The sequence below is a fragment of the Astatotilapia calliptera genome, chromosome 9, assembly GCF_900246225.1.
Source record: "Astatotilapia calliptera chromosome 9, fAstCal1.2, whole genome shotgun sequence".
NCBI classification, from domain to species: domain Eukaryota; kingdom Metazoa; phylum Chordata; class Actinopteri; order Cichliformes; family Cichlidae; genus Astatotilapia; species Astatotilapia calliptera.
In genome coordinates, this window is record NC_039310.1 from 11,489,937 (window position 1) to 11,510,322 (window position 20,386).

The 20,386-nt window shown below is 39.8% G+C and overlaps 1 protein-coding gene across 1 annotated transcript; it reads right to left on the reverse strand.

Annotated features, from left to right (window-relative positions):
* Positions 1 to 7,658: 7,658 nt before the first annotated feature.
* Positions 7,659 to 19,552, reverse strand: LOC113029888 (vascular cell adhesion protein 1-like). The gene is made up of 13 exons (XM_026180909.1): positions 19,477 to 19,552; positions 19,252 to 19,327; positions 18,760 to 19,143; positions 17,375 to 17,680; positions 16,950 to 17,281; positions 11,633 to 11,705; positions 11,279 to 11,338; positions 10,402 to 10,785; positions 9,812 to 10,117; positions 9,432 to 9,692; positions 9,101 to 9,176; positions 8,913 to 8,955; positions 7,659 to 8,090 (listed from the first exon to the last, which is right to left on the reverse strand). Exons 2-13 carry the CDS (start codon positions 19,325 to 19,327, stop codon positions 7,857 to 7,859), a joined length of 2,535 nt encoding a protein of 844 aa, XP_026036694.1. The 5' UTR covers positions 19,477 to 19,552; the 3' UTR covers positions 7,659 to 7,856.
* Between the last annotated feature and the right edge of the window lie 834 nt (positions 19,553 to 20,386).

Genomic DNA, 20,386 nt, shown 5'->3' on the forward strand with positions numbered 1-20,386 from the left:
GTCGACTGTCACCGTGTTCACACACAGGAACTTGTTGAAACCCTGATTTACAAACACACATAACATATTTAATAATTTGAATTATGGATTTTGAAGAGATTTTTCATTATTCTTTAAAACATATTCATAATCCAGACTCTGTGCAGTAGAAGCTGTCGTTTTTTCATAAGGAACCATTGTTAACAGCATTTGCCGCATGAAATATAAAAACAGTAATAATACAACAGGGTTTGTTTTTGTGAGTAAAACTGTCAGTGCACTAAAATAAGAATCACAAAATAAAAGCTTTCGTTTCATTAAATAAAAGTGTAACCCTGGTAAGATTTATAGCAATCAGAAGTACAGGGTTATTTGAATGCATCGTAGTTCTTGGCTGATAGCTTAATTTCCGGGCTTGCCCTGAAGGCATCATCTGCAGCTCGGTGCGCGTGAAGGTGTGGTGTAGGGCAGTGGTTCCCAAACTTTTTTTGCTGGGCCCCCCTTTGTTTTACAGAAAAGTGTTCTTCGCCCCCTCCCCCTTGCTCGCGCACTCACACACGCACGCACGCACTAACACATCCTCCAACCACACACACCCATATTTTGCTCAATTGTGGTTTATTTCACACCTCAAACATTTAGTAAACAATTAAGCAAATACAAGTAATCTGCAGGTAGTAATAAAATAAACTACTAACTCTTTTATGCTACTTCCGCGCACCTACACCGGTATTTTTGAAAACGCAGCTGTTTCGTCCACACGTAAACGGCGTTTCGAATCACGGAAATGTTGCGTCTACGTGTGGACGAGGAATACAGAGTTCGTCATGCAAAGTTAAAGGTAGCCTATGTGCTTTTTTTCACGTCAGCTGTGCGCCACGTTATTGCTTACATGAGAGGAATTGCAGAATGGCAGAGAGTCAGATTAACAGTATTTTGTCTCTATCTTCAGGTTTTACAAGCTTACATGCACACGCAGTTACTGTCCCTCTATTTAGAAAGGCAGAGGCGTCAAGGTGTAATTATTTTACGTTCAGTTGTTTTTTTCCTGTGTAATAATATTCAAGATTGCTGTCAATACATTTTTCAAAAAATGTCTCTCTGTGGAAAATGAGTTTAAAAACATAAACAGCTGTGGGATAATGTTTGTCTGTGATTTGAACCGGGGAACAACTCGTGGCAGGATCAGCCTGATGTTATTTGTATCCCGCTGTAACTTTATTGTAGACAAAGTTGGACACCGTTGCTGCTGGGGAGGCCTTCTGTGTGTCAGGACGCCGACACGTTGATGCCTGCCGTACCAGGAGGGCGGTAGGGAAAAAACAAAAGGAAGCCCACCTGAGAGATACCTTATCATTTTCTTTTGCTACTTTTTCCCCGCCTGAGATTCAACTCGTTTTCAGTTCTCAACCCAAGACAGTGGGTGACTGAATAAACTGACACCATAAGGAACTGGACACTCACATGTTATTTTCTTTTCTTTTTCCTTTTCTTTGGGATGTTGAAATATTGTGTGTTCTTTCTTGTCTTACATCTATTTTGATTGTTTCAATTATTTTTGTGATGCATTTGAGATGGTTACTGCATTTGAAGGTATCCCTACATTGAGGATGAGCAAAGGGAACTGATCCAAAGAAAATATATATAAAGCAAACTTTGTTTCACAAACCTGTGGTTGTGCGTGTTATGTGGGTTGGAAGTCTTATTGCTCTTACAAAGTTGCTACTGCCAATCTCCTTCCCAAACCTAGATTCGGATATTGTAGACATTGCACTTGGGCGAGCAGTATAGATCATCTCTTTATAGATAGAGGGACACACGTCCAGGTTACAAAAGCATCAAATGTTTCTTTTTTTACCAAAACAAGTCCCAGTTTAGTCTCACAGTTTTAGAGTGAAATGAAGCAGAATTACAATAAACCCTGTAAACTAGTCATCATCATATCAGAAAGAAGCAAGCACTGAGAAACTCACTGACTAAACCACGAGATGCACTATGTTTGGCCTTCCTGCTTATAACCCGCTGAAAGAGGAAGTGAGATATTGCTGGCTGTAATGCCAAGTGTCATATTTGGCTTTGTAAGTTCTGATTCTTCTTCATCATCAGTGTGACTTTTTTCCTCTAAAAAACCTCAGATACTGATCAATACTGAATCATCAATACTAAATTGGTGATTACTCATTTGCAACAATATCAAAACCACCTGCGCTGTCTTTTCCTCCTGCAGATGACACACAGCTTTATACAGGCAGAAAACCAGTTGTTCACCCCAACAGCAGCTGAACACATGGACAGAGACCACATTTAACACCACTGGGGCCTCAAGCCACTGGGACATACACATAAGGGGTCTCTTTTCAACTCCTTCATTTCTTGAGCCATACTGCTCAATCATCATCTGATTTTTTTTTTAAGTAAATAATTAAGTCATTAGCAGTAATCTGTAGTAATTAGGGTAGCCAGTAAGAAATGTTCAATCGCCACATTTAATAAAAATGTTTGTTATGTGCATCAGTCTACACAGTTTGAAATCCACTCATATTTCAAATCTCATGTCTCCACATGCTGTCTCTCTGCCCGGGCGGGGCTCACTGCAGGCTCCTGCCTTTGGCCCACGAACCTGGCTCTAATTCCTCAGTTGATTACTCCATGGCTATTTATGGCTGGGGCTCGGATCTTCTCATCGTTGGATGATTGTTTGAGACTCGTTAGTGTTAGTTTCTGTATTTCATGAGTGAGTTTGCCTTTTGAGATTTATCTCTCTTTGTGAATAGTAGTGATGTGACGTTCTGTATCGAGGCTTCAAAGCTTGTGTCGAGTAATGGAGGGGGCGTTTCCGCGATGCGCGTATCGAGGCTTGCTTCATTTATGGGAGGAGCTGAAAATGATGATGTCCGAAGCCTCGCTGCCCGGCTGTACCACGTGACTGGTTCATGAAGTGGTTCGAACTTTGCCGCGAGCTATGACAGCGATATAAACCCCTCAGACAAAATGTAGGTGTTTGATGGAGAGTTGCGGTTAGTGAGAGTTTGGAGAGAGTTTGGAGGTTGAGGAGAGTGAGAAGAGAATGGAGCCAGCTAAGAAGAGGAGGATGTCCTCCCCCCTGTGTGGGAACATTTTGATCTTATATCTCTCAACAAGGTATGTAAATTTCTACAGAAGATGTATTTTCATAATACTGATGGTGCAATACAATTTATGTTAAGCTGTCTTTACTTTTGTACAAGGTGAAGTGTTTACTATGTGCCAGGCAGCTGGGATATAACAACAACACCGCATCCATGCTTAGGCACTACAGAGCTTTGCATGAGAATAAGAGGAACACCGATTGTGGAGCAAGACCAGGTGAGCCATCAAATGCCATGATAATATAGCATGCAGTAATGTTACTAAATGATATAACAATATCATACAATGCAATAAGTTACGTGTGTGATATTTATATTTGTGCTTTGTTTTTGTTGTCTTTCCTCAGCAGAGCAATCTCAAAAAGATGAAGACCTGGTTAGCATGGTGATTGAGGACTCCCAGCCATTTAGCATTGTGGAGGACAAAGGATTTAAAAGATTTGTTAAATCATTAAATCCTAGCTATGTTCTCCCCACTAAAAAGGTCATAAAAGCAGTGCAAATTTAGTTTTTACAGAATAAAATGTGAACAGGCAGGACTGAGGCTCAAAGCCTCAACGTTATTAGCCTTAACGTCCATACCTCAACGTTACAAAAGCACAACCACTGTCCACACCCCAACCACACCTCACCTCACAGTAAATGATCATTTCCATTTTAAGCATTTCCAAATAATCATTTTCCATACTGCCAGTATAAATATACACAGTATACTGCCATCCCTACAATATAGATGTTTTACACACTCCTTTTGTTGTTGACATTTACAGGCTGTGTGCAAAATGCTACACTCTTCAAATTCATGCCAACTAATATTTTTACGTCCAGTAGGTGTCCTACTAGAGCAAATGAAGCTTCAAGACGCTTTTTGCTGGGGTGAACCAATTGGATGAAAAGCTTCAGTGCTTCATGAAGCTTCATCTGCCCATCACTAGTGAATAGTCTCCCTGAACCTGCTGCCCACTTTCCTGCTTTGGATTGTTGGTGTGTGGATTTATGTGGTGGAGCACAAGTATGTGAGAGGACCTTTCCCTTCCCTCCCTGGACCCCTGGATCTTTCCCCCCACATGTATATATTGTGCGCTTGGTGTTGTGTAAATTAACTGTCGTATTGAACTTTGAATTCCAGTCTGCGCCTGAGTCCTCTCCCTACCGGTGACAGACAGGTGACTTACATTATGAACTTTTCCAAACAAAAGTTGTAACTTATCTTGACTTTATTGAACCTTCTCATAAGTAATAATCCTCTTTCTGTAAAACATCAGAAAACATTGAAAATATCAATATTAGCATTGTGTAATTTATACAGTTCATAATGTCATGAAGGAATTGTCATTTATCTGGGTCATTTGACCCAGTGTTTTGAGTTTTGTGTGTTTTGGTGTCATTTTTGTATTATGGTTTATGTCTTAGGCTCATTAGTAGTCTTTAGTTTTGTCTGTTTTGAGGTTCTTCTGTTCTCTGTTTGGTTCCTTGTCCATTAGGTTCCCCTTGTGTCTCTGTCCTCTGTGTCCCCCTCTGTGTGTTTGTTTTTATGCGTTTGTTTTACTTTGATAGTCTCCTGTCTGGTGTGTGTCATGTTCAGTTTATTGGTTTAGTTTCTTGTATTTGACAGTCCAGAAAATATAATATAGTCACTCTACGTCTGACCAGGTATCAGTTATTCAACTTAAACTAAATTTCAGTACTGGCAGGCAAAGTGTTTCCAAGGCAACAAGGTAAAGGAATAATATGATGTAGTCACACCACGTGACAGATAGCGGCACTGTGATTCACAAAGTCTCTTAAACATTTATGCAGGACAGCAGTCTTCTACTACTTTATACTTAAACACTTGCACCTTTAAGGATATATGTGCCTTGCTGCTCTTGTTGTCGTCATCTAACACATTTCTAACAGTCTGTCCTTTCATCATCTTTCACTTTTTCTCATTTCCTCTCTTCACTTTTATCATTATCTGTCACATCTTCTTGATTACTATGTGATTACTATCTCCGAGGCAAGCTTTCCCAGATGAATGTGCCTGATCCCATCTGCCGGTGGATCACTGACTTCCTGACGGACAGGAAGCAGCACGTGAGGCTGGGGAAGAATGTCTCGGACTCCCGGACCATCAGCACCGGCTCCCCTCAGGGCTGTGTTCTTTCTCCTCTGCTCTTCTCCCTGTACACCAACTGCTGCACCTCCACCCACCAGTCTGTCAAGCTAATCAAGTTCGCAGATGACACCACCGTCATTGGACTCATCTCTGACGGGGATGAGTCTGCCTACAGGAGGGAGGTTGAACGTCTGGTGTCCTGGTGCAGCCACAACAACCTGGTGCTGAATGCCCAGAAGACAGTGGAGATTATTGTGGACTTCAGGAAGCACACAGCCCCACTCCCCCCCATCATCCTGACTGACACCCCCATCACCTCTGTGGACTCATTCCGCTTCCTGGGTACCACCATCACCCAGGACCTGAAGTGGGAGCCCACCATCACCTCCGTCATCAAGAAAGCCCAGCAGAGGATGTACTTCCTGAGGCAGCTGAAGAAATTCAACCTGCCAACACGGACGATGATGCAGTTCTACACTGCAATCATCGAGTCCATCCTCACCTCCTCCATCACCGTGTGGTACGCTGGAGCCAATATCAGGGACAAACAGAGACTGCAGCGTGTTGTGCGCTCTGCTGAGAAGGTGATTGGCTGCAGACTCCCATCTCTGCAGGACCTGTACACCTCCAGGACATTGCGGCGTGCAACCCGGATCTCAGCTGACCCTTCTCACCCTGGACACAGTCTGTTTGACCTGCTCCCCTCAGGCAGGAGGCTCCGGTCCATTCGCACCAGAACCTCTCGCCATAAGAACAGTTTCTTCCCCTCTGCTGTTGGTCACATGAACAATAACCACATGATTGTCCCCGCCACTAACACATGACCCTACGCTGTGTCACTGCATCATTTCATGTCTGGCACTGATCACCACCTGCACTCATGTATATATGTTTCTACGTAGCACTCATAATTCTTATTCTCATGTATATATCTCATGTATATCTCATGCACATATCTTTCTTTCTACATAGCACTTTAATTCTTATTGTTTGCACTGAAGCACCGCAGCAATTTCCTAATGTTGTAAACCTCAACATCTGGCAATAAACCCATTCTGATTCTGATTCTGATTCTGATTCTGACAAATCGTCTACAAGAATGAAGCACACAGACCTGTTAACCTGCTTACCAACTGTTTTCCGCCTGTGTGGTGTTAAGGCACACCAGAGGTCAAAGCAGAGTATAAAAGACCAGGTCAATAGAGAAACTGTAACAATCATGAAAATTGTGAAAGTTTAAATGAAGGCACAAAACGCACCTCTGTTTATGAAACTGTAACATTACAATTACAGTACCTTAGTTGAGTATGCCTAATGGCAGCATGTTAACATCCAGTACCTGAAATTAGGTTTAGGGTACGGATGTCACATACAGAAATATCATGATATTGCAGGTGTACTGGCTAGTTAAGCCATACATCAAAACATTTGCATCAGCTCACTGACCGTGTTTCATTTTCACTAACAAACAAACCCTTCTATTGCCGTTTACATTCACTTGTTAACATAAATATCTAATCATCCAGTTGTGTAGCAGCATTCATGCATGGAGACATCAGAAATAGATAGAAAGGGGATTTAAGTGACTTTGAATGTCTGCTCCAAGTATTTCAAAACTTCTGATCTACTGGGATTTCCCCACACAGCCATCTGTAAGGTTCTCACTGGAAAACATCCAGTGAGTGATGGGGGAAAAAACATGTTGATGATGCCAGACATTAGAGGAGAATTGGTCAACTACTTCAAGCTTACAGAAAGCTGAAAGTTATGCAAATAACCACTCACAGAAGAGCATCTCTGATAGCACAACATGAAGATCATCATGGAAGAATGGAGTGATCCTTGCTAATAACAGGTCAGGTTGTTGGTGGTGTAATGGATATTCAGCAGACTAAGCAACCATGTCAAAATATTCAGATAATATCAGATTGTGTTTTTTTAATAATAGAATGAGTTTTACTCAAATGCCTTCCACAGCAGCTGTGATACAAAATGTTGCAAAATTAAGAAAAATGTTTCCAACACCGTGTTAAATCTCTGCCACAAAGAATTAAGACTGGCAAAAGGGAGGCCAACCCAATACTAGCAATGTGTACCTAATAAAGTAAACATTGCACATCCCCATTTTTTAAATAAACAGTGTATTAGGAATTGTGAGGGTGTTAGTGTGATATTTACTGTGGGTTATAAGTAAAACTTCAGAGTAAAACATGATAAATTAATTTGGGAAGGTTAATAAATGTAAGAAGCTAATTTCATGCAACATTTTGCAGTTTTGCTTCTCCTCCAAGAACACAATATTTTGGCTCAATAAATACAAAAGTATATTTCACTTGAATGCCAAGCCATTAAAGAGAAAATTTGATAACTGTGCATCATCTTCATTTTAGGAACATTAAAAATAAAATATATATGATAAACTTATGATAAATACACAAAAATACACGAAATGATAAAATATAATAATAAATATTTTACTGGAGATAAACAGCTAATCAAACTTCACTTCAAAGTACCTTTTTAAAAGAAATATTGTATGGAAGCGCTATTCTACAAATATATATATATATATATATATATATGAACATCCTGAACGGGTTCTTTGTAATGAATTAGAAGAGAGCATTTTTCACCAACAGACACTTTCACACTCATTTCTTCTGCACTTGAGCATAGATACACTCTGGGCCATCAGCTGTCTGTGATGGCCTGTCTCTGCTTTGAGTCTTGCACACTTTGACCTGTGAATACACCAAATCCTGCTGCTGTGTGCTCTCCTGCAATCGGTCTAAAGAAGGTCCGGGTCTCTGCTTGGAGAAGTCAATCTGTCCATAATGGATGTCTTCATTTTCTGCTGTTCTGGCTGCTTCTTGGAGAGACAGACTCTGAAATCAAACACACCAAACTTGAGATGTAATGAAGAACTGGGAGAAAACTCTGTTTGACTCAATCAGTGATAATTTGATACCTTCAGAGTAGCAACTTGATGCTTTGAAAGCAAGTAAAACACAACAAAACAGGACGTTTAATCGCATTTCATGTGAGTGAGGAATCCGTCTCACCGCATTAGAGCACTTTGTCCTCAGACTGCTGGTTTACTTACTGGGAGGCAGAGTATTCAGCTTTCAGGCCACTCTTCTGTGGAACCAGCTTCCAGTTTGGATGCAGGAGACACACACCCTCTCTACTTTTCTAAGATTTTTAAGATAAGATTTTCTTTTTAATAAAGCCTATAGTTAGGACTGGATCAGTGACCCTGAATCCTCCCTTATTACACTGCAGTTGGTATAGTCTGCTGGATGATTCCCATTATGTTGCTTTTTCACTCACTGTGCGTTTATATGCCACTCTCCATTTAATTATGTTTAATCTCTGTCTCTCTTCCACAGGGTGTCTTTGTCGTGTCTTCCTCCCCTCAACCCAACCAGGTGCAGCAGATGGTGGCCCCTCCCTGAGCCTGGTTCTGCTGGAAGTTTCTTCTGGTTTAAAGGGAGTTTTTCCTTCCTGCTGTCACCAAGTGCTTGCTCATAGGGCCTCATATGATTGTTGGGGTTTTTTGTCTGTTATTGTAGGGTCTTTACCTTACACTATAAAGCTCTTCATGAAGCTGGCTTGGCGTTGTATAAAAAAAATTAAACTGAATTGAAAAGACTGCAGTCACTATTGTGCAGTCATGTTAAAACCACAATAAAGTTCAGTTTTCCCACCTGTGTCTGATCGGAAGCTCCATGTTTGACTGACTTCAGCCGCCTAAAAGGAACAAGACAACTTTTAGCTTAACTGTAGAAGTAAAAGGGAAAAAAAGAAATAATTATATATATATAAACAAAGTGATGAACAAGCTACTCACAATGCTAAAAAAATTATTAAAATAGGTTAAGAAACAGACACTTACCAAATGATGAAAACCAAACAAATAAGTGTGATGATCCCAAGGATCCCTCCAACAGCAGCCCACCACGTATCAGTTCCTAAAGAAACACATGTTGAGTCTTTCTGCTCGGTATACTCAGTGTTCATTCATATATGTCCAGCCTCCTTATTTTACTTTCCCCTGCTGTTTGCACTTGTACTTTGTGAAGATGTTCAACCGTGATGAACAGCTGACTACCTACATTTTTCTGAAAAGATTTATCCCATTCCTGATTATTTTGATCAATCTGTTATGACTAAAGTTAAACAAAATGTTTAGAATTGAGCCTTTTCATCTATCATTCTACATTTACCTGAAATATTAAGATGAGTCTCTGCTGATGTCTGATTACCCAGATCATTAGTGGCCACACAGTAATAAACTCCTCCATCTGTTACATTGAAGCTGTAAATCTCTCCTTCAGATACTTTCACAGCTCCATCTCTGCTCTTCTTGAACCAGGTGAAGTTGCTGACTGGAGGTTTGGCTCTGCTGGAGCAGGTCAGGTTCACCCAGTCGCCTGCTGACACCAAACCTGATGGACTGATGGATGCTGAGGTGTCTTTAGGAGCATCTGGAGAAAAAGATTAACACATATCCCCATTATTCATTATAAACAGAATAATAAATAATGGGGATCCCATCAATCATGATATGTTGACAGGATCCAACAACAAACTCTGATTGTCTTACATGAAACACTGAGAGTCTCTTCTGTCTCTGCTGTCTTGGTGTCTTTTCCTTGGTTCACAGGATATCTGGCAGAGCAGCTGATCTTCTTTCCATCATGTGTGTCTGACAGAGTGATGTTCTGCTGGATTTTAGTTGTAAAGCTTCCATCTGTGTTTTCCTCTATTTTGTTGTGAGAGTCTTGTTGGAGATTCCAGGTGAGTTGAGGAGGGGAGTGTGGACAGGGAGTGAGAGCTGAGCAGGTTATAGTGACAGACTCCTTCTCCTTCAGATCACCTGGGATTGCAATACTGGGCCTCCAAGGAGAATCTGTGGTTTCACATCAAACACATATTAAAAATGAAGAGGACAAAATCTTTCAAACTAATCACGTGATGCTATCTTCCTGAAGTCCCATAGAAGTTCAGAAATGTAATCAAGTCCTGAACAAAGCAGCACAGAAATTAAAAGAAAGAAATACATACATCCTTTTAGTGTCAGGATGTTAGTTATGATGATCATTATGTCTTTCATCTAACATTTCCTCAGCAGTTAATTTAATTAAAATTAATTAAAAATAACATGTTACAAAGTATAAACTCACATTTCTTTACCTCTGACTGTTATTTGAAGAGAATCACAAGAAGCTGTCGCCTTGAATCTTTCTCTCTCTACTCTGAAGAAGTATGTGTCTGTGTATGTGGTGTTTAAATTAGTAAACAGAGTGGTGCAGTCTCTCTGACTCAGGTTCCCAGTAATACTTATTGGATAGGTGCTAACTGCTCCACTACTGTTGTAGATCACATTGTTTGGATTTTCGCCAAATCTAGAATCATTTTTAATCCACACTCCAAAGGTTTTTCTTGTGCTGATAAATGTCTGTTCGTCTTTGCGTCTGAAGCTACATGGGATTTGCAAACAAGATCCACTCAGTGCTTCCAGTTTCTCTGGTGCCGTTATGGAGAGGTCTGCTTGTTTTGTACAGTCTGCCAAAGCACCTGTAAATACATTTTATGGATTAAGTTATTCACACATTAATACTGTACTGTAGTCCCACCAAGACTTAAAACACAATCTTTGATTAAATGATTCAATTACATTGATTTTTGTATCTGTGTGTTTATTACACAATCACAGGTTTTAACAGAGCTCATCTAGAGCTGAATTAGACATAAAGGGTTACTGATTATTTATTTTTCTTTTGTCATGATTCAGTTTTTAAATTAGACATTAAAAGTGTAGTTGATTTAATATACTTTCTTTATTTTTTCTTAAGCTGTAGGTGTTACAAGCTGTAGCTTCAGCCACTTCTTCTTCTGTAATCATTTAAATTCTTGTTTTGTAAACAAACCAAAGAGAAATTACCAATTAAAGAATTTAAATTTCAAGTTAGGACAATAACAGTTGGAAAAAGTAGCTGTAGGGTCACTTTTTCTTCCAAATAAAATTCAAATTTTAAATGATTTCAATATAAGTGAACAAACGGCTCACCTGAAACAAAGAGGAGAACCGATAACATGCCGACTGTCACCATGTTCACAAACTCCTTCCCTGCATTTTAACAGACAAACACAAAGACATCTGTTTATCTAATCATTCCACACATGAAGTTTTAAAACAGCCCCGACAAAGTTGTTTCACAGAGAACTTCCCCTATTTAACGACATTTTTTTTTCTTAGCAGTGATCTCTCTGAATCTATAATCACACAGTTCATTTATAACAACAACAAAACTAAGTAAAATTTAATACATATTACATTTAAAATTACTTAATGCGTCTTTCATTTAAGTAAAAGAATAAATAATTATTAGTTTTAGAGAGTAACAGTGAAATGTTTCCTTACCAAGTGAACGAGTGATTTCACAACGAAATGAGGGGGTTTTAGCCCAGTTACAGTGAACCATGTAGCCTGACTGCTGTTAAAAAGAAGGAAGTTCAGAAGGAGAACACACTCTTTAAGAAAGTGTCCTAAGGCCAGCCTGCTTGGTTGCAAAGCTGCTACGGGCATGGCATCACATGATGCTCTGACCGAAGCAGAAAAATAGTCACTTATCTGTCCTTCCTGTTAATATCCTCTGATAAAGAAAGTCAAAGATTACAACATCGTTAAAGTCTCAAAGTACTTACAAACCATCAAAGAGCTTCTTTACTAACTTGAGTTTTTCTAAGGTTTTGCTTTTATATTATATATTTAATAACATGAATGAAATTATATCTGTCATGTTTCACTAAGAGTGGATTCAAAGGGGCAAACCAACTCAGTCGTACAAACACGTGAAAAAGTTGATTTATGGTGAATTAAAGAAGAAAAATGGAAACACTTGGTGAGCAAGTGGAACGGGAAGGACCTGAGGAGAAAGGAAGAGGACAAAGACCGGTGATAAGCGCACACACAGTAACGTTAGATTAATGGGAGCAGGCAGCTGGACGTTTGGGAAAGGTGCAGGAAGGTGATGAGGAGAAATCCAGGTAAGCAGGTGAAGCACCAGCGTGAAGGTCCGAAGTGAGGAATCCGTGCCTAACGCTGTTCTCCAGGGGGCGAACGGAGTAAACAGACGAGCGATCTTAGTAGGAGTAGCTCTGCAGAGGGATGAGGAGAAGACGAAGATTATAGCTGGAGATTCCCAGAATGAGCCCATTACCACAGAGCTGAAGCACAGCTGGCACACCGCTGTTCATCACCAGCTTGACGATGCCAAACACCACAAGCTGAACACCCCGAGAACTGCGGCCACACCCACTCACCCACCTAAAGAAAACAGGAAAAGCAAACCCCACCCATCTCGGATCCTTGCAATATCAACAGTAATTATACACACAAGTATTCTGAAGATGTATGGGCACAAATGATTAAAACTGGTTATAACTGAAAGCTTTAATCTCAACCTCCAGTTTAGGGATGGGTACCGGTATCCGGTGCCATTATGGCACCAGTTCTGACATAAACGGTAGTAACCAGACAGTAACCAGACAGTAACCAGACCGAAAAGCAGCGCACATTTCGGTACTTTATTTTTTTTCCTGAGCATAAGAGTTATAAGTTATAAGATACAATCCAAGTCGTAACATTGCTGTATGGAGCTGCAGATTTGGTTGCAGGTTAACATAGCTGGACTGGCCATCAGGCATACCGGTAGTGATGTGCGGATCGATATTGAAATATCGACTCCTCCAATACCAGTTATTTATGTTCTAGAATCGATTCTCACATTAAAATATCGACATTTGAGTAATTTAGGGTAAATTTGTAGTTTATCATTAACAGGAACACAGTGGAAAGAAACTATATCATTCGGATTGTCTACAGTGGAAGGAACTACTTCCTCTTCCGCCTTCCATAGTCATGTGCAAAATACAGCTGTATAAATGTGTCGCAGCACTATGGCGTGCGCACTCACAACAATGGCTGAGCGTAAATGGAGTCATGTGCGGAAGTATTTTACCTCCACAAACAGCCGAGATGTGGTTTGCGATACATGTGGTTAAAAAGTGAGGTGTTGTGGCAACAACACTAACCTCGTCAAACACTTCAGAGTAAATCATATCACAGAATATAACGAGCGTATGTTAAGGGGGAACTGAAGAGGAGGAGTGGACAGGGACAGGTGCTGCTAGGGGGAGATAGACGTCTCTCATGGAGTCCTTTAGTGCTGCAGGCAGGCAACATTTTATTTCTATATGATGAATTCTGCATTATTAAGTGATAAGAATAAGTAATCTCATGTCCTGTAGTCATGATGAAGCTACAATAAAAGATACAATAAATAAAATACGTTATTGTACAAAGTATCGGTATCGGATCAGTATCGTCGATAACACCCTGAATTTTACTTGGTATCAGATCGGAAAGGAAATCAGTGGCATCGCACATCACTACATCCCAAGCATTTGCCCAGTGGGCTGATGACTTTTTTTTTTTTTTTTTTGTAACGGCATGAACAATGAGAGGTGGTGGATTGGCCAGATGCTGGCAGATGTGTAAAAATAACTCAGTTGTTTGGTGGTGGCTATGGCGGAGCTTCCACAAAGGCCAGCAGGTGGATGAGAGAAAGGGGAGGCAGGAGGAGGAGAGACCCGAGGTGGCCGCCGGTCCGAGTGTCAGGTGAACTGAACTACAGGTAAGAACTTATGTCCTGCAGTCTATCTGGGTCAGATATAAACCAGGTTTAGGTGGAGTTTATTTTCGTTGTGCTGACTTTTTACCGTCAGTTACAATAACACGTACTGTGTACTAGCTAGCATGACGGAGTTTATTTATAGCTGGGTGGGTGCTATGATGTTACTGATAGTGAACTTTATTTTATTCATAAGGTTAGTTAGTAGAGTTGCCAACGGCTCCTTAAAAAATGTAATGGTCCCTCATTCAGAGAAAATATTACGTGTTTCGTGTTGAGCTGAGAAGGGACGCAGTTTGTCCCGTACTTTAGCTAGAATGGAAAAAGACACAAAGCTGGATTTACTCTGTCGTTACGCTGCACAGCTGCCTCTTCTTCTCTCATTCTCTCCCCCCTCCCTCTCCTGTTGCTACTTCAATCATGAAACTGATCAATGATCAGCTGATTGGCTTTTCTCTCTTGTTTGTTTATCGCCCACTTTGCGCCAGAAAGAGGAAACCAGCGGATGGCGCGCTAAACAACAGCAGCAGGTTTAAGCTTGATAAGCTGTTTTTAGAATTTATTTGATATTAATTTCTAGTATCATCTGATGTTTGCTGGAGCCACAGCTGTAAAAGCTGCTGGTCATGATGTCGGTTTGGATATGTGGTGAGAGGGAAACATGAAGATGAAACCAGGAGATGTCCTTACTGAATCATCAGAGCTGAACAGGTGATGGAGAAACAGGTTTACCTTTTAGGTGACATGAATGAGTTGAAGGGAAGTTATGAACTGTTTCTGAGAGACAAATAACACCAGGATCCTTTTTTTAAGTAGCTGACAGCTGGTAACTGTGCAGGGGCGGATCTAGCAAAGTTTCGCCAGGGGGCCAGGGGGGCATTAACAGGGAAAGGGGGGCACAAAGAAATACTTTTCTTTCTTATTCTCATTTAAAATATTTAGCTTTTATTAAATAATTATCTGAATCTTGCGAACAAAGTTTTTATCTGACTTAAAATGCATAGAAATCATACATATACCAACAAGACAGTGTGCATCACTGTCACAACAGCGTTTGTTTTCATTCAAAGGCTTTATGGCTTTAATACCTGGTGGGCCGGTCTCTAGTCAAAATGCCCGGGCCGATTTTTTTTGTCCCAGTCCAGCCCTGCAGGTTAATACTGGCAGTGTTACCATGCCAGCTGACTGTATTTCATCATCAGCGAGTGTTGTTCTTTATACATCAATATTACCAAAGTTTATCATAAAGCAGCATAGAAAGTATTTACTTGCTTTCAGGTTTCATTCAAATGTTAGTCTTTTCATTTGTTTCCCCACTTTTTTCCTGTTTCAAAATCAAACACCAGTTTGTGAGAAGATTATCTTCTTTTTTTAACAGACAGATAAAGTTTTGCATTGGCATTGGCTAATTTGCCAATTGTATGTTAGAAATGTTCATATTTTAATATTCAAAAATGTTTTTGCCCAAAACATATATGCATTATATGTCAGTAAAAATACTAACAGTTGGTAGAAATTTTTTTTAACATCATCTGCCAATTATATCTGCCACCCTTTTCCAAATCTGTGCCCCTACCTGGCCCCCCCAACAAAAATTTTCTAGACACGCCACTGCGCAAACCGAGTGCTGGTGGGTTGCCTGTTATCTTACCTGGAGCAACATCCCCCAAAAACCCGAAGAGGAGAGTCCTGGCCCCTAGCCCTGCCAGTGTAGCAGAAATGATGAGGATGATGATGGCAGCAGCAGCCGTTCTTCTCTGAGTGAGTGGCTTAATGTTGTTCGTGCGTAATTTACGTTGAGTAGGCTAACCACGTTATTAAATTAATGCACGTAAGATGAACTAGCAACTAGCAACTAGGTTTTAGGACAAAGTTTGTGTTTTCTATTCTTTAAGCACCAGTTTGAGCACTGTTTAAGCACCTGCACCGTTTCAAAAGTACCGGTTTGGCACCGGTATCCGATAAAACCTAAACAATACCCATCCCTACTCCAGTTTCCTCTCTTTAAAACTACATGTTGTGAAACACATGCATCCAGTTCACTCACAAAGTGGACCTTTAAAGAGGAAAAAAAGGTTTCAGCAATCAGTCGAAAATTATGAAATCAATAAAGATTGTTTTTATTTTTGAAAGATGACATGGACAAACACAAAGCAGAACAAACACATGACAACCAAAATCATCCAGGTCACAGTCTTTATCCATAAGTTTGCTAATGTCCGGAATTTACTTAATTCATCATTGGTACTATGAAGGTGATAATGTTTCTCTGTTGCTATTGTTAAAGCTATAGTAATGAATCTTTTTCTAAATATATATAATTGGCTAGATCAGTTGTTTTCATCAGTGCTTTTGTTTATTATATGAATTTGTCTTTAAGAGTTTCAAGTGTTACATGAAACTCTTAAAGTGTATTCTGTGGTTTTGTGGATGAATCAAACTGATCATGATGGTAGAAAAAACAAGTGCATTTACACATCAGTGATATGCTTTTTTTTGGGAATTAGGATTCTGCCACCCAGTATTGGGTAATATATATTTCTTTAGCTTTTAAATGCTGCACTGTGGCACTTTTCAAAACCAGCAACAACTGCCTTTCTATCATGTGGCTGCTCGGTATGCTGTGTGCTCTACATTTGGTGAGGACACTAGTATTTACACCTTTCTTCTGTACTACCATTAAAACAACAGAGAATTTTAGAAACTTGTACAAGCTTTTGTTTCTTGCTAACCGTGGCAGTAAATGCAGGGATGTTTTAAGTTTTTACTTCCTTAGGTTATACTTCCTCATGAGACTTGCAGACACTTTAGTTGTTAGACTATAAGCTCTGCTTATCTTTCTGCCTCTGGTTTGTTGGGACGTCTCGATCTAAACCAGCTGAAAGAAAAAGGTGGAAACAAGTTAGAAAGGAGGAAAGCTTCTCATTTGATTTTGGTTACATTATAATTAATGCTGTAACTCATGTAAATACATTTGAAATGCCTCACCACTCAAAGATGACCAGTGTGCTGACAAGTATTATGATTCCCACAGTCTGTTCATCACCTGCAATGCGACAGCACAGTCAACTCCTTGATGGAAAATGACTCCTCACAAATGCAATTCCTGTGTTTACCTTCAAACAGCAGCTGACTGCCTGCTGATATCTGGATGTCCAGATGATTCCCGCAGCTGCAGTAAAACAATTTGTCTCGATCGAGTTTGGTCACCTCAAAGCTGTAAACCTTTGTGTCAGCTTTGATCATCTCCAGTTTATCACCACTGGTCATGAACCAGACATAGCTGTCAACAGGAGGGTTTGCCTGGCAGGAACAGGTTAGAGTCACCATGCTGCCCACTGATACAGGACCAGTGGGACTGATCAGCCTGGGAGGGTCTGGAAGAGATTTTGGAGTGAATAAAGGTGCACAAAGAGAGAAGAGGCTCTTTATTAAGGTTTTCTCTAAAAGATAAGGCCTTCAAGTCCTACATGAAACATTGAGAGTTTCTTCTGTCTCTGCTGTCTTGGTGTCTTTTCCTTGGTTCACAGGATATCTGGCAGAGCAGCTGATCTTCTTTCCATCATGTGTGTCTGACAGAGTGATGTTCTGCTGGATTTTAGTTGTAAAGCTTCCATCTGTGTTTTCCTCTATTTTGTTGGGAGAGTCTTGTTGGAGATTCCAGGTGAGTTGAGGAGGGGAGTGTGGACAGGGAGTGAGAGCTGAGCAGGTTATAGTGACAGACTCCTTCTCCTTCAGATCACCTGAGATTGTAATATTGGGCCTCCAAGGAGAATCTGTGGTTTCACAACAGACACATCAAATTAATACAGGTATTATTTGGATTTTAGTACACAAGGCTGATAACCATTCAAATACAGTTGTGTACTTACAAGTGTGTAGTTTTTAAGCTTTGCGCTTTGAGGACTCATTGGCATAGAGGTGTAATCTCATTACATTATTTAATAATAATACATACTTGGGAACAATAATGTCTCAAAAAATAGCATTGTGCTCAGTGGAAAAATAAACCAATTCTGATAAATTTGAGGAAAAATACTTTAAAGCTACTCAGTGATGGTGGTTCAGTTCACGCCACTCTTTCAACTCACCCTGTAAATCTTTGTGATTGGATCTTCAGCAGTGATGATGTTATTGTGCTGACAAAAACTACGTTTTACTCAAGTACTCAAACCACCTTCATTTTCCTGTGGATTTTTTGAAAATACAAACCTATCAATGAGGAACGCCATCTGCATTGATACATCTTATACGCCTAGAATTGAAGCAAATAAGTACTTGTGCTCAGTCCCTGTGAAAACAATTTAGGCACACTAAAGTAATCCGATTGGTCCCAGATGACAGAGTTTTGCATTTCATATTAAATCTACTCTTAAATATATAATCGAGCTTCATTATTGCACCTCACATGCTCTGGAGAAAGTTCTGTGCTGAAACACACGAGTACATTTCTGCTATCAGTTGTTGACGCTGGAATACAGTCACACCACCACAGTTATTACTTTTAAACTGCAACCTCTTTTATACAACTGAGATTTGATGATTATAACATTTCTGGGCTCATTTTAGGGCTGTAAAATGTGGATCATATTTCTTTCCAGCCAATCACGCACATTGGGACAGGGTACAACAAACACAAACACTCTTTGTGAAGTCGAGGTGGTGTCATCTAAATAAATAGACATATGTTCTGAATTTCCACATTTATATCTAGTTCTTTTCTTGGTTATGACTCCAGCACAGCATTTTCCCTCTCTCTACTCTAACTTTCAGCCCTGTGATTTATGATGATGATTTAAAGTTTTCTATAACAATATAAATAATATAATTTGTTATTTATTATAAACTCTCTTACCTCTAACTGTAATTTGAAGATGATCACAGTAAGCTGTCGCCTTGAATGGTTCACTCTCTACTCTGAAGAAGTATGTGTCTGTGTACTTGGTGGATAAATCAGAAAACAGAGTGGTGCAGTCTCTCTGACTCAGGTTCCCAGTAATTCTCATTGGATAGATGCTAACTGCTCCACTACTGTTGTAGATCACATTGTTTGGATCTATTAAAAGTCTACTGTCACTTTTAATCCACACTCCAGCAACTGCTCTTCTCCCATTAAAAGCCTTTTCTGGTTTAGCTCTAAAGTTACATGGGATTTGGAGACAAGATCCACTCAGTGCTTCCATCTGCTCTGGTGTAGTGACGAGTAAAGCTGAATCCTCAGGACAAGCAGCCAGAGCGCCTGTGAATTTAGGAATTTAGTGTCTAGATTAAAATAATGTGGAAAATATTAGCATGCATGCAGATGTTCAAATGTTGGAGTAATGTCTCTGAAATAAAAACAACTCACCTGAAAGAATGAAGATACTCAGTAACATGTTGGTTCTCAACATGTTCACACACAGTGCTGCCATGACACTCATCATCTGACGTTGCAAACACAACTCAGTCAACAGGTCGACAAATTCCTAGCTTTACATATTTTATACATAGTGATATATTCAGGCATTTATATTTATCCACAGGATGAATATCATTGTCACATATAATATGATAATGTGTAAAATCTACTTACCCTGAAAGTCAAACCAACAAGGATCTCTTTTTTGGCTTAAAATGATAAGAAGTAAAAGTATCATACACGCACTTATACACACTCCACCTATCAAAAAGAGAAACAATAAGGTCTTGTAATATTTCTGCAAATGTGTAGCAACTTTGGGATTTCAGCTGCCAAAGGGAAATAATGAAAGAACGAATTTCCCTTTGTAAAATAAAAACCCATTTTGGGACTCAGTATGATGACCTGAAAGAATGTAATTCTGCATTAAAGCAATCAAAAAATCACAAAGCAGTCTTATAAGCTGTGCCTTCTTTATGTAGGGCACAATACATACATTTAAAAAAACAACAACTTTGTTTAAGCTGCACACCAACATAAGCAACCAGTGCATTATTAGCTAACCAGACAATTTCATCTTCCTGTCCTCGTGGTTTTCATTGTTTGTCATACAGTCACTGTGTCACCACAGTCAGTTTCTGCGTTGTTCTGATAAGAGCACAGCTACAAGTGCTAGAAATATCTTGCAATATGTCAACTCGTGTTTTTAGTCATTTATTTATGTTTCTTCTTTAAAATCAGTTCCAAAGATGCACAGTTTTTGCAGCTACATGTTAGCCTGATTGGTCAGTCTACATCACGCATGCCCTGAGATGAAGATCCATTTCATCTCATTAAAGAATGTTTTTTAGTGTCTCATTATGAAAGTCTGTGTAAAAATAAATGGTGAGGCCTTGTTTGGAGCAACAACACCAAATTATTTTTTAAAACTGTAGGAATCTAGGATACTAATACACACATGCCCTTTCTCTGTGGGCTGGAGAATAAAGGTGGATTTCTGTGCCTAGACTTCAAAATCAACTTGCAGCTGATCCCACAAATGTGGAGCAGTGACTGCATAAGCTCTGATATCTTTTAGTTTGAG